Raw genomic sequence first — 12,891 nt, forward strand, 5'->3', positions numbered from 1 at the left:
AGATTATGAGCATAAGGGTTCTTACTTCTGATACACAGATCCCTGGAGGGATAACTGAGCTGAGAGGAAAGTTCAAGCACTTTTCAGAACTCTTGGTGATTCACACAGGTCTGTGGAATCCGTTTGGAGACCACATAAGAAAGGATTTTCTCATGAGCTTACTGATACTTCCAATTTTGGCTGATGATCAAATATGAGAAGTATTTGAGGAGTTCACTGAAAGAGAAAGTGATGTGGATACATTTTCCAAGTGAGATTGCCAAGCTTTCCAAAAGTGTTTTGATAACAACAGAAGAAAGAAGTTTGTTTTGAATGCCAAGCAAAATGTTTGTCATGATACATGCTTCACAAGCACCACTCTGCTGAGTCGGTTTTGCCAAATTATTGAGTTTTTTTCTGTGTTTCAGGAGAGGAAGTTTGTTGGGGGTTCTGGCCAGATCTGTGAGAAAATCATGGAGCGCCTGGGAGGCCGGGTGAAGCTGAAGAAGCCAGTTGTCCGCATCGACCAGTTGGGTGAAGGTGTCATAGTGGAAACCTTAGATCATGAATCGTATGAGGTAATGAATCCTCTAACATTTAAGCAACTGTTTGTGCTGTGATGGCTAGAAAACTTTTAGCATTTCTTTTTTGACTTCTCCTGTACAAAAATGCAGCAGAGATTTAAGTGACTATGACAGAAAGTGACACTTTCTGGTTGTCTCAAAGTAATAGAAATTGTAGAGCTCTAAACTGATGCCTGAAAAGCCAAGTGTGTATTAAAACTCTTAATCAATTCTGTGTTCAGTTACCTTCTGAGTGAAAGGATAACTGAAAGGCGAACACAAAAATGTAGCTTACTAATAAACTTTCTGTGAAAAACATTGCAGGCTTTCTTTCCAAGTTGTAACAGAAGAGTCCAGATGGAAGGGACACCAGTGGACTCTTATAACACAGCACTTTTTTTTAAGTGCTAGCCCATCATTCGAACAGATGGCTGTTTATATAATGCTTGTTCATTGTTTAACAAACAAGACTTTGTGAGGATTCAGTTTTTCAATTCTTATGCTAAATGCCAAAATTGCTTCAGAAGATACACCCTGAAGCTTCCCCAGGTGTCTGCCAAGATCGTTACTTAGGATGTAGTGAAGAATGTATTTGGCTGATGTATAATTTCTTTTCCAGGGCAAATATGTGATCAGTGCCATTCCCCCAGCTCTTGGTTTGAAGATTCATTTCAACCCACCTTTGCCTCCAATGAGAAACCAGCTCATCAACCGAATTCCCATGGGCTCAGTCATCAAGTGCATTGTGTACTATAAGGAAACTTTCTGGAGGAAGAAGGGTATTATGTTTTAATTGAAAGGAATAGTAGTGACAGAGAGAGGGAAGAGGGTATGTGGTAATGGAGTAGACTTTGCCTTTAGAGGCTGCTGGATCTAAGAAGGAGATTTCATGAACTTCTGTGCCATTTTTGCCTTCCGCTGTTGGGAGGAGAGGGTGGATGGGGGAATAAAAAAGGAGGAGGTAGACATGAAGGAGAACACATGCTGGTTGCTTATTGCCTTGGTTGTTCTTTGTGTCCTCTCCTTTTCCTTCAGTGGCACCAGGGTATGAGATGAATCTCTCCTACTTGTACAGTAATGTAAACGTACAAGTGATGTGTGATAGAAAGAGGTTTTACCCCATCAGTTATCACTGCAAAAATTCTACCTTCTGAATGCATTGGGCAGGATTAGTTGAAGGTGTCTTCATACAGACATCCCCAGCTGGGCTAGTCATCGTGGACTCCCTTTACATGCCAAATACTTCCATCATGATTCCTCAGCTCTCTTTTAGAACTTAGTGAATCTAAGACTAACTGCAATGTACCAGCACCCATTTCTCATAACTGATTATAATGAGCCCATGTTTGTGTTTGTCTACAAACCTCATCCACACTTCATCTTTGTGAATAATTTTAAGAGTTCTGGATCCTGGCATATTCTGGCTACTAGGTTTAGGATGGATTGGTGGGAGGTGACTCCCTTTTTCTGATAGAACGCATGGTTTGTGGGCTGTGCTTTGCTAAGGTCATTGTTATTTTTTTAAGAATGATAAATTTTCTTCACACCTTTCTTTTAAGAACAATTGTGTTTTCTAAACAATCAACAAATATCTCCTATGTCTGACATAAATGTCACATATGGAAACAACTGTGGTAGAGGCACTTTAACATCTTCAGCATCTGGGAACAGTGTTGCTGTGCAATTAATAATTACCTTGCTCTCTGGGTTGCAGAGTACTTTACTTTTCTATCACAAATTCAACAATAGGAGATTCCTTTACTGACTTTCTGTTTTAAAGAGGCTTCAGAAGGATTGTTAATTGTCAGCACATCTCAGATCTAAACTTTCTCTTCTAGAGAGGATCTAGCAATTCTCTGACTCAGGGTAACACCACGCTACAGTGCCTTGCAGATCAGCAAGGGAGCTGTGTGCTAGCATTTGTCACTTGGTGAGGGTCGCTTTACTTGAGTTTTTTGTTCTCCTTTCCTTTGTTTTCATATCTCCCTGTATTAGAATCATGGAATCAAAGAATGATAGAGATTGAGAGGGACCTCTGAATATCATCTAGTCCCATGACTTGCTCAAAGCAGGTTGAGTTGTTTAGGACTTTTTTCCAGTCAAGTTCTGAGTATTTCTCAACTTCTTGGAAGCTTCCTCCTGCATTTGGGTACATGGATCCAACTTCTTTTCCACCTTGTGCTTTACAGGGTATTGTGGTACCATGATCATTGAAGATGAGGATGCTGCAATTGGTTTAACACTTGATGATACAAAGCCTGATGGCAGCTTTCCTGCCATAATAGGGTAAGAGACAAAGAAAGTGTCTAGTTAATGCCTTTTTATTTGGTCTTAAAGGCAGCAATTGAAACAGAAAGCTGGCTACTTTTGAAGGGAAATACTTTAAAATAGTTAAAGGGTTGAGTTTCTCAGTCTGTAGTGATTATGTTCTGTGTTTTTTTCCTTTCAAAATAAGTTCTCTCTGTGATTTGATTGCTAATTTAAAAAAAATGTAAATCTGTTTTTATTTTTCTCACTGTCATATTTTGCCTTTTTTGTGGCAAAGTACAAAACTGAAGAAGAGGGAAGGAAGGAGAAGAAAAAAGGGAGCAATTGCAGAAATACAAAGTTTTCTCCAAATATTTTGCCTCCTCCAAATCTTCCAGTTCTTTAAAGGAAAATTTGTTTTCTAGAATTATATTTTGATTTGTTCAGTTGGCTTTTTTTCTTAACAGCCAGGGAGTTTGATTAGTCTTAGAAAGTTTATTAAACAATAATTTCCAGGTTAATCCCAGGCTTCACCTCTTGTTGCTATATGGCTGCACCCACTGCTATATAAAATTGAGGTCACTGGGAAACAGCTCATACAAATATTCTAACCTGAATCTCAGTGTGGTTCCTTCCTGCAAGCAGCAGGCAGAGCATGCAACATTATGCAGAGAGGTGAAGTGAATGTTTTGGATAGAGACCCAAAAGCTAATACTATGAATCAGAGCAGCCCGTTGTAAAGTGTTGGTGTTTAAAATAATGCAGGAAGTGTAGTAACTTAATGGAAGTAAATTGTGGCTTTCCTACAGCTTCATTCTGGCACGGAAGTGTAGAAGACTGACAGGTCTCACGAAAGAAGAAAGGTAAGTGCAGAAACTGGAAATCTGTGTGGAATCTGAGCCAAAATTTTGTTATAGGTGACCAGAGCCAGAAAATGGTGCCCTGATTTGGAGGGTCTATAGCCTTGTGACAGAAGGTAGGCTTGTCACTTTAAGGAAGAAGGTGTCTTACTTGTTTTTTCCTGCAAACCAGCAGTAGTTGTGGTAACTAGCCCCCGCCCTTTGGAAACTGCCTGGTCCTGGTTCTCATTTTCTGGCAGGGCTGCTCTGCTTGTGTAACTTTAGCAAAAGAACATCTCTCAGCTGCTAAATGTGAAAGTGGTGTGGATACTCTGCTGCCCTCACTGGAAAGGGTGCAGGGCCAGCCTCATGCTTCCCTGCTGCAACCTCTCTGGCTTCCTGCAAGTGCACTGAGCTCTTCAAAGCTTGTAAGAAGGGATAGGTTTGGCCACTGTGCTCGATTTTTTTTTCTAATCACCCTGGCTGGTCCTTTCACTGACTGTAACTTCGTGCAGCCTTGAGGCTGCTGTAGCTGCTGTGAACAAGACCTCAGTATCATGAAGGGGTCAAAAAACTTTCTCTGGCTCTCCACCCTCAGTTACGGGAAAAAAAACATCCTTCAGGCACAGTCTTTTTTTATTGTCCTTGAAACAAGTATCTGTGTACAGTAGTGCTCTTGGTTTATTACTAAAATAGAATTTACCAAGTAATGAGTTTTTTTCATCACACTGATTCACAGTATCTGATTAAATTAAAGCTACAAGTAGAGAATGTGGACATGAGGAGAGCCTTTTGACATGGAGAAAATGTATTTGTTTTTAAAGCATGCCACGAGGAATACTGTGCCCAAGTAAACGTTTTTGCAGTAACAGCTAGCTTAACTACAGAAGACGTAGTCATCTCAGATTAGCTTTACAGGTAGTCTAGCAGTCTGTGGATAATGGGTCTAAGTGGGGCTGTTAATACGCCAGTCTTTTCAAATGACAGCCTGGTACCGCAGAGAACTTTTAATTTTGTCAGGAGTCAGCGCTCAGGCTTTGAGATAGATCTCCAGCAAGTGACTGACGATAAAAGGAATATAGGTACTCTGAATTCCAGTGTGCCCAGCATGTTAAGCCACCACAAACACCAAAAAGTGTCTTACTTTGTGTGCAAATACACTAGATACAGCTGAGCATTTGCAGTGTTTGAGAACAGCTTTTCTTTCTGTGAAATGAAGGGCTGTCCTGGCTGTTTGCAAGGCACCATGAAGGAAAGGTTGCTTTCCCCTAGGCATTAAAAGCATTAGCACAATTATCTGACTCTGGTGCTGCCTATGGTCAAGTACTAAACGAAAGGATTTGAACTTTTGTCTTTTGAGGAATAAACCATAGACTAGGAAGGACTTTGCTCTGGTAAAGAATGGTTATGAAATATGCTTGTGTTGGTACCTGATAGATGTACCCTGATGCGGAGCTGCCTCGCTGGCTCCTGCAGTCGTGGCCATAGTCAGCCAAGGCAAGAACCCCCTGGGCTGCGCTGCAGCTCCATTCCTGCACATGAGCAGAAGTCTCCTTCCAGTGGAAATCAGGGTCCAGGAGAAGGCAGAACACAAACCCAGACCTTCTCCCAGTGTACACTCAAGGTGCAACCAGCTTGTGTTGTTTAGATGGAGGCTATGGTGTTTGCAGGGAGGGATCTCTTCTGAGGACAGGCTTCTTGTGGCACCCTACAGAGGCTGCATCTCGCTGAGATGATATGCTTGCCCATCAACACAAGTCGGGCGCTCTTGTTACCACATTAATGGCAGGGTAAGATTTTTTATAATCCTTGGATATGAGGAATAGGATGTAGAGTCTGGGGCAGCTATCCTAAATCATGGCTGGGAACAGCAGTTGCAGGAGGGGATGAAAATCATTTTACAACCTAAGCCAGACTGGAGAGAAAAAAGCCTCACTGCTGCCTTCCAGCTGGTCTGCCCAGGCCAGGTGCCAGTAATCAGAGTGGTTAGGTTGTGCCCTACCTTGCACAGCTGTGCAACAAAGGTAATGGCCTCACACACTGCTGGGGGGTAAGAGACCGAGGAAAAGAGCTGTGTCTCTGCATGTGCGTTTCTTCCACACTGGGCATTATGTGACTTTCAACGGGACCCTACCTAGGTAGCTCCAGGCATAACATTCCTCTTAGTTATTGCTGGTGGCAATTTCATAGCTGAGTCCAAAGCCAAGAAATACGGATTTTACTCACTGCATATTCTGTGTGTTCCATGCTAACATTAACCATAAAACCATAAATATTTATTTAAACTGTTCTAGGAAAAAAAATGCAGATGTTGCAGAGGAACCAGCACATCTGCAAGGATTGCTCCTATTAGGGGGTCGTTCTTGGTGATAGATTACTGTTGATACAATTCAGTCCTTTAGAAAAAAAGCCCAAACCACAGATAAGCAGTTTCCCTTTTGTCAAATAATTCCTTATTATATTGATGAATAATTCCTTCCAAGGTCAAAATTTGTTAAGAATCTGAAGATACTCTTCCACCTAAAGCTTAACATTTTCTTTTGCATGGCTATTTTAAACTAGTTTTATCTGTATTTGCAGTGTTGTTACAGAGCTGGGGTTGCTGTATTTCTGTGCCCAGTGTGGCTTTCTGTGGAGCACAGCATTTGCTTCCAGAAGCAGTTGTGTTTGCATGTTTGTTTTTCATAATTGTTAATTATTATTTCATCTTGATTTTCTTGTGTTTGGGAATTGGTGTAGTGAGGCTAACAGTGAACAGTAAGACCCAAAAGCTTGTAGAAACAAACTTAATTACACTTGGGGTTGAAGAATGAAGTTTATCCATGGATTTATAGACTTATATTTATAAATGCAGAAATGAAGTGCTGATTCCCCAACACCCTCAGGCTATCAGTACCTGCATCTTTGTAAGAACAAACCATAAGCTGGGCTATGTGCCATGACGAAAGAAAAAGTGCAATGCTTTACTGCTTTCTTTTTCTGACAGCCTAGGAAACCTTCAGATAGCGTCTGGATTTGGGCTGCTAGAGGTATCTTAAGGGAGAGGCTTGCGTAACTGCTGGCAAAACCAGCACTTACGCCGCATTGGAGTTTGAGTGAGTTCTTTCTAGTGATCCAGAGGCTGACCAGTTAGGATAGATCCCAAAAAGCTGGAACCTCAAGTTTAAACAGATGTTAATACTTTTTCTCTGGAAACTAGGACACATTAGTAGTGGTTTGTTTTCCCTCCCATCACAAAGAAGTCTTCTGTTGTTTTTTTCTCCTGCAGGAAGATGAGGCTCTGTGAGCTCTATGCAAAGGTTCTGGGATCAGAGGACGCTTTAGAGGTAAGCACAAAACCTAAACCACAGCATCTCTTGTTAGACTTGCTGAGCTGGGGCAGGACGGAATGAAACTGGAATGCAGCAGCTCTCTGGCACAGGGCTGTGTAGCATTTTGGAAAAGTTACCTACTGCCCTCTGTAGAGGAGTTTAGAGAAGGTTGTGGCAAGTCTTGGGTTGTGTTTCACACTAAGGATGAGAATGAGCTTATGAAACAGTGAAAAATGCAGATATGTTCTTATCCAGTGTCATGGGTGGCATTCACCATGCTTACATATGTCTCAGCTGTTTTCAGATGTCACAGGCTTGCCTTTCCTTTTCAGTCTATGTTGAGCATAAAGTTTCTTCTGTCTTACTAGTTGCTAAGATTCATTGTTGCATGTGGTTTTTGTTTTATTGGGTGTTTTCTTGCCTTTCCCTTACATTGTCTTCCCTGTAATGATAAAGAACTGATAGGATTTGTGTGATCTCACACTTAGTGTATGTGATAATACCATTTATCCTTTAAGAACAATTTTACGCAAGTTAAATATTGTGGACACCAATGACACAATTACATTATTTTAAAACAACAGTATTGTATGCAGAACCATGGAAGTGCCATACTTTACGTGTTTAACAGTATATATTTGTATTTGATACACATATTATAAGTATTATTCCTGTGTACCTCAGGGGTTAATTTTGCTTTACATGGCTCAAAGCTTAAATTTGTGCTCAAAGCATAAATTTACACTGACAGATTAAGAGGATTATATTCTTTCTACAGTGGCCAGATTAGCTAGATTTTTAAAAAATAGCTAGCAGTGTCTAAAATTAAAGCTTATTATGTCAGATCCATGTTGCATTAAGAGAATTGTTAGATGTGCTCATTTTGTCAGATGTTGACATGTCACAAATCATAAACTGATCTTCTCTGCTGTCTCCTCAGTTCTTTTATTAGCTTCTCTGGGACTTTACACTTTCCCTAAGTGAATTAATCTCTGTTTTACAGCCAGTGCATTATGAAGAGAAGAACTGGTGTGAAGAGCAGTATTCTGGGGGCTGCTACACAGCCTACTTCCCACCAGGCATAATGACTCAGTATGGAAGGTACAGTGGCTACTTATAGTGGGCTTCAGAGTAGTAAGATAAGAGCAAGTTAATAAATATCCTCAGAAAGGGTCATAAATCCTCTGTCACTTTTTGCTTTATACCTTTAAGACCACTGGGGAATATTTTATAATATTATAACCTTCCACTTGTCTTAGTTGGGCTTTATGATGGATGAGTACAGTATCATTAGGGTTTTTTATTCACTCCTGGTATTTGGTGAATACAGCTGAGTAGGTTCTTGGAAGGGAGTTGGGACTCTTTCTCAATCAGTTTACAAAACTGACTTTGGGTATTTGAAATTGATGTTACCATTTCCAGCACATTTTTAGCTGTTATTTTATAAATACTTGCAGAGAGTTAATTCTTGCCAACATTGACAGTAATGAGTGATTTCTTTGGACTGTTCCTTCCCTTTAAGCAGTCGAGGCTTAATATAATCATCAGCGTGCCATTATATACAGTCCTCTCTGATGTAAGTTTTTGCATGAAAATATGATTTACTGAAAAGGAAAAGACCTACTGGTCAGACTAGTGATTGGATTCAGATACATAGCTTTTTAATGCGGTGGCATAGCCCTACTTTTGAAGTAGAAGTTATCACAGTTTAGAAGGAATTTAGAGGAATAAGTCAATTGTAATGAAGAGCATATGGAGGCTTTAGTATTTAAAGTAATTTTAGTGATAATTATTGCAAATTCTGGCCAAAATAGAGTACTAAAAATTATGCTTTTTCATGTGTTTTTATTTCCTTGTTGCTTTTGGTATCACGGTGATGTACTTCATAATACTAAATTGTGCCAATAATGTCTGTCATTGGTATTTATGACACTGGCTGAAATCGTGAGATAGAATCAGTCTCATCTCAAACCAACCGTCCTTTACACCTATAAGCAATGCAGACATTTAGAAAATATGAACACTGATGTGTTTACTGCATGAAATGAAATGCAGACTCCCCCTCCAGCTTGACTCGCCCAAAGTAGCTGTATTGAAGTGTTCACTGTTACTTAAAACACTTTATACTAATATTCACCGAAGAATTTCAGTTATTTTTCCTGATGCGGCACGTGTGACTTACTGCTTGTCCTCCTCCAGGATTATTCGGCAGCCTGTTGGCAGAATCTATTTTGCTGGCACAGAGACAGCCACAGAGTGGAGCGGGTACATGGAGGGGGCTATACAGGCTGGAGAAAGAGCAGCCAGAGAGGTACAAACGCAAGTCCAAAACCGGGGGCACTGTCAAACCTCCTATGGAAAATGAAACATCTTCTGGTTGGAGGTGAAATGGGAACTGCGGTGTTGACAGCTTCGGGTGTTCTGAAATCTTGATGCAAATCCCTGCAAAGGGGATAGACTTCAAAAAGGATAAAGGTTTTGTACTTAGATGTGGAATGCTTAGGAAAAGCTATGACTGTTTTATCACACTCTTCTCTGTTTCCAGGAATGAAGTCCTATCTTCTTTAAGAGAAGTCTCAGATAGTCTTCTTCCCCCCACAAAAGAGCACTTTGTTAGTCATCGTGCTGATCATGGCCACACTAGGAACAGCTCAGTTCCACAGCTCTGCGCACCACACCAGTCCCCTCCTCAGCTGTTTCTAGCAATACCATTGACACAGTGATCATAGAATCATAGAATGGCCTAGGCTGAAAGGGACCTTAGAGATCTTTTAATCCAACCTCCCTGTCATGGGCAGGGACGCCTCTCAACTAGATCAGGCAACACATGGGGACCGAACGGGGATATACCATTGAGATAGCCTTACACAAAGTCGTTAAACAAGGACTTAAATATTTTGCTTCTGAGAAAATGCCAGTTCCTCAAGTATTTTCAGGTATATTAATGTTTATGGGGCAGCAAAAGAAATTCACCTTTCTTTTATGAGGTGAAGGGAACCTCGTGCCTAAAAACTTATACACTCATGGAACTGAAATTGGCCTGGAAGGGATCTGGAGAGTTTGTCTAGCTCATACCCCTGCCTCAAAAGACAGGGATCAACTGTCTCTAAACTGTCCCATTTGTGAAGGTTATATTTAACATGTACCTGAAAACCTCCAGAGGTAGCTTTGTGATCTCTCTTGTGTAAGGATATTGCAGGAGAACCTCCATAGGCCTCAGCAGAGAAGTTGGCAAATGAGCTTGACTGGTAAAAATTTTTATGTTTTCCTTTCCTCACTTACTTGTGAAAGGGAAATACATTCGAAATCTAGTGCAAAGGTGTTTCTCACTGTCCTATACTGAAAACTGTATGGAGTCCATGAGTCTTGTCCACAATAAAATCCCACTGTAGAACATGGCAAATCTTAAATCTACAAGTGCCTTGAATAGGAAAAACATTATTATCACTGCCTCCATTTTATTTTACTGTAGAAGTTAATCTTGCTATCTTTCATGACTATCTTTGATAATCATTGATATTCTATCTCAGATAAGCTTTGCTATCCTACTGACCTCTGGTGTATTTGATACTTTGAATGGTTACTTTTCCATTGTGAAGGTTTTCTGTTTAGTCTGGCAGAAAGTGATGGTCTGTCACTACTCACAGGATTCTGTTCCTGTTCCTACATAATGGTAAAATATGCAAAACAAGCTGCTTCTGGCTATATAGCTGGCCCATGCAGTAGCTGGTTTATGTGCGCCTCACTGTGCCATGAGTGTATACTTAAATCTTAGTCATATTCATAATACCCTCTTCTTGTGGGACTAGCCAAATTCTGATATCTCACATGAACTGAGCATAGAGAGGGTTTACTCTTACTGTTTCCACTTTCCTGCTAGGAGAACTGTCTTATTAAATGTCAGGACTACCCAGAAGTGAGTTATACAAAGATCCAGTTTTCATTTAAAATCTGAATGCAAAGCAATTTATGTGCTCAATTGTTATTTTCCTCATGCCCTTTTAAAACAAAAATTGAAGTCAACTCTTTTTCCCTTGCGAAGAATGTGTGGTACTTACTAGAGAATATTATTTATTTTCAGATACTGTTTGCTATGAGGAAAATCCCAGACAGTGAAATTTGGAAGCCAGAACCTGAATCAGTTGTAAGTCTTTCTGTAGAATTTTTTCCCATGTTTTTGCTGATTCAAAAAGTTTTGTAGACTGTTGTTATTTAAAATCACTAAATCAAAGCCACAATAAACTTTCCCATACTTTCACAAAAACTGCCCTTTCCTAAACAGAAAAGTGATAGAAACTCAGAGAGGGCACTCATTTGACAACTCTGTAGCACAGGATCAGAAAGAACTGCACTTTCTAACTGGACTATGAATCCTTTCCTTGTGTCCTTTCCCTTTAGCTGAGCAGAAAATTTTGATACGCTGCTTGATAACACGAACCATTTCAACCCAGTTTTGCTTCTGCTGCAAGAATCTCTTGCTTTCCATCCTGCCTCTCTCAGAGGAGCTGTTGTCGTGTTGATAATGGGTTCTCTCCCCGCAGGATGTTCCAGCTTTGCCCATCACTACAACCTTCTGGGAGAGGAACTTGCCGTCTGTGCCAGGACTGCTGAAGCTGATTGCGTTTTCCACTTTCTTCACCTCCGTGGCTGCAGCTGGGTTATTCGCCTACAAAAAGGGACTTCTTGTTCGAAACTGAGAAAGGTGCCCACACAAAGCCTCCCTCTTGAATGGTTTTCTTTTTTTTTGTGGAAGTTTTTTGGCCATACACTTTCCTGTCTTCAAAATCAGATCAGGAGTGGGAAAGAGGAGAAAACATTAGAGAGAAGAGGCTGGAGGAGCGGGCTAAAGGAGAGAGATCCATACTGTAAAAGAACCCCTTGAATCCAGGTCTATTTCTAGCAGTAATGTTTTGATTGTTGAATTTCTAGGATGCCCTGCCAAGCACTATCAACCTGAGGTTTTTATGCAGATCTCAGAACAGAAGTGACAAAATACCTTTATAAAGCTTGTTACGATTAGATTAGTTGTTTTTACACTTACATCTGAACCAGACCCTTAACCTCGAGTCTTTGCAGATATATCCATCTCTAGATGTAAACAAAGGATTTCTGTCATACTGCATAGCAGACTGAGAAAAGAAATCCATAGCTGAAAGAGTAAGTAACTAGTTCATGCAAATTTCTGGTGAGGTTTGGTTTAGTGTTTTTATTTTTCTCCCAGATGTCTAGAGCTGGGGCAGCACCTAAGGGACGAGTTGGGCTAAATTTATCCTTCCAAGCTATGCAAGTGTGGCCACAGGTCATTGGCATTTCCAGTGGCATATTTGTCCTACAGTGAGTTAAAGAACAATGTTTTTACTGCCTTTGGCAATGGGGTTGAATTTCAGGCTCCCCAGCTGTGTTCACACTGCCTGGAAAAAGCAGAGCTTGCATGTCCCAGTCAAGTCCATCTGGGGACAGATCTTCTCTGCTTAGAAAACTGGCCAGCTCCAGACTACAGCTGATGTGTACAGCAGTAGGACTTACTAGGCTGTTGAACCTGAGTGGGAACAGGGAACCGTGTGCTCCTGTACAGACACAACCTTCTGAACCTTTTTTCTGACCTTTTTTCACCCTGACATCTCCTTGCCTCTAGCATCCTCTTTTAGCTCCCTAAGGTACTGTAAGATAGCGAGAGAACAAATTTACCTCTGCCTACTGCAGGAAGTTGTAAAGCCATCCATAAAAGACAGTTTCACATATTTTTCCTTATCTCCTTCCTTTCTTTCATCTCGTTAAATTTATGCTTTGAACACCTTGAGGCTCTGTCTTGCCTGGTAGGCCACAATGGCCTTGAAAATTTAGAGTTGTCATTTAAACAACAAAAAACAACCCAAATTAACTGCCGCCCAACACTTGGTTCATGCTGAACACAGCTTAGCTGATTCAGAGCTCGAGTCTCCTAACAACCAT

At 40.7% G+C, this 12,891-nt stretch overlaps 1 protein-coding gene across 1 annotated transcript in view; it reads left to right on the top strand.

Annotated features, from left to right (window-relative positions):
• Positions 1-11,865, top strand: part of LOC104270455 (amine oxidase [flavin-containing] B-like) — a gene marked incomplete at its 5' end in the record, with an annotated part of 29,609 nt that extends 17,744 nt beyond the window's left edge. Inside the window, 9 exons of the mRNA XM_009864838.1 lie at positions 408-557; positions 1,162-1,321; positions 2,732-2,828; positions 3,599-3,652; positions 6,897-6,954; positions 7,943-8,040; positions 9,139-9,250; positions 11,021-11,083; positions 11,481-11,865. Coding sequence (XP_009863140.1) covers positions 408-557; positions 1,162-1,321; positions 2,732-2,828; positions 3,599-3,652; positions 6,897-6,954; positions 7,943-8,040; positions 9,139-9,250; positions 11,021-11,083; positions 11,481-11,636 — 948 coding nt within the window. The remainder of the gene's footprint in view (positions 1-407; positions 558-1,161; positions 1,322-2,731; positions 2,829-3,598; positions 3,653-6,896; positions 6,955-7,942; positions 8,041-9,138; positions 9,251-11,020; positions 11,084-11,480) is intronic.
• Between the last annotated feature and the right edge of the window lie 1,026 nt (positions 11,866-12,891).

This window comes from Apaloderma vittatum, unplaced genomic scaffold (assembly GCF_000703405.1).
Source record: "Apaloderma vittatum isolate BGI_N311 unplaced genomic scaffold, ASM70340v1 scaffold3082, whole genome shotgun sequence".
Taxonomy (NCBI): domain Eukaryota; kingdom Metazoa; phylum Chordata; class Aves; order Trogoniformes; family Trogonidae; genus Apaloderma; species Apaloderma vittatum.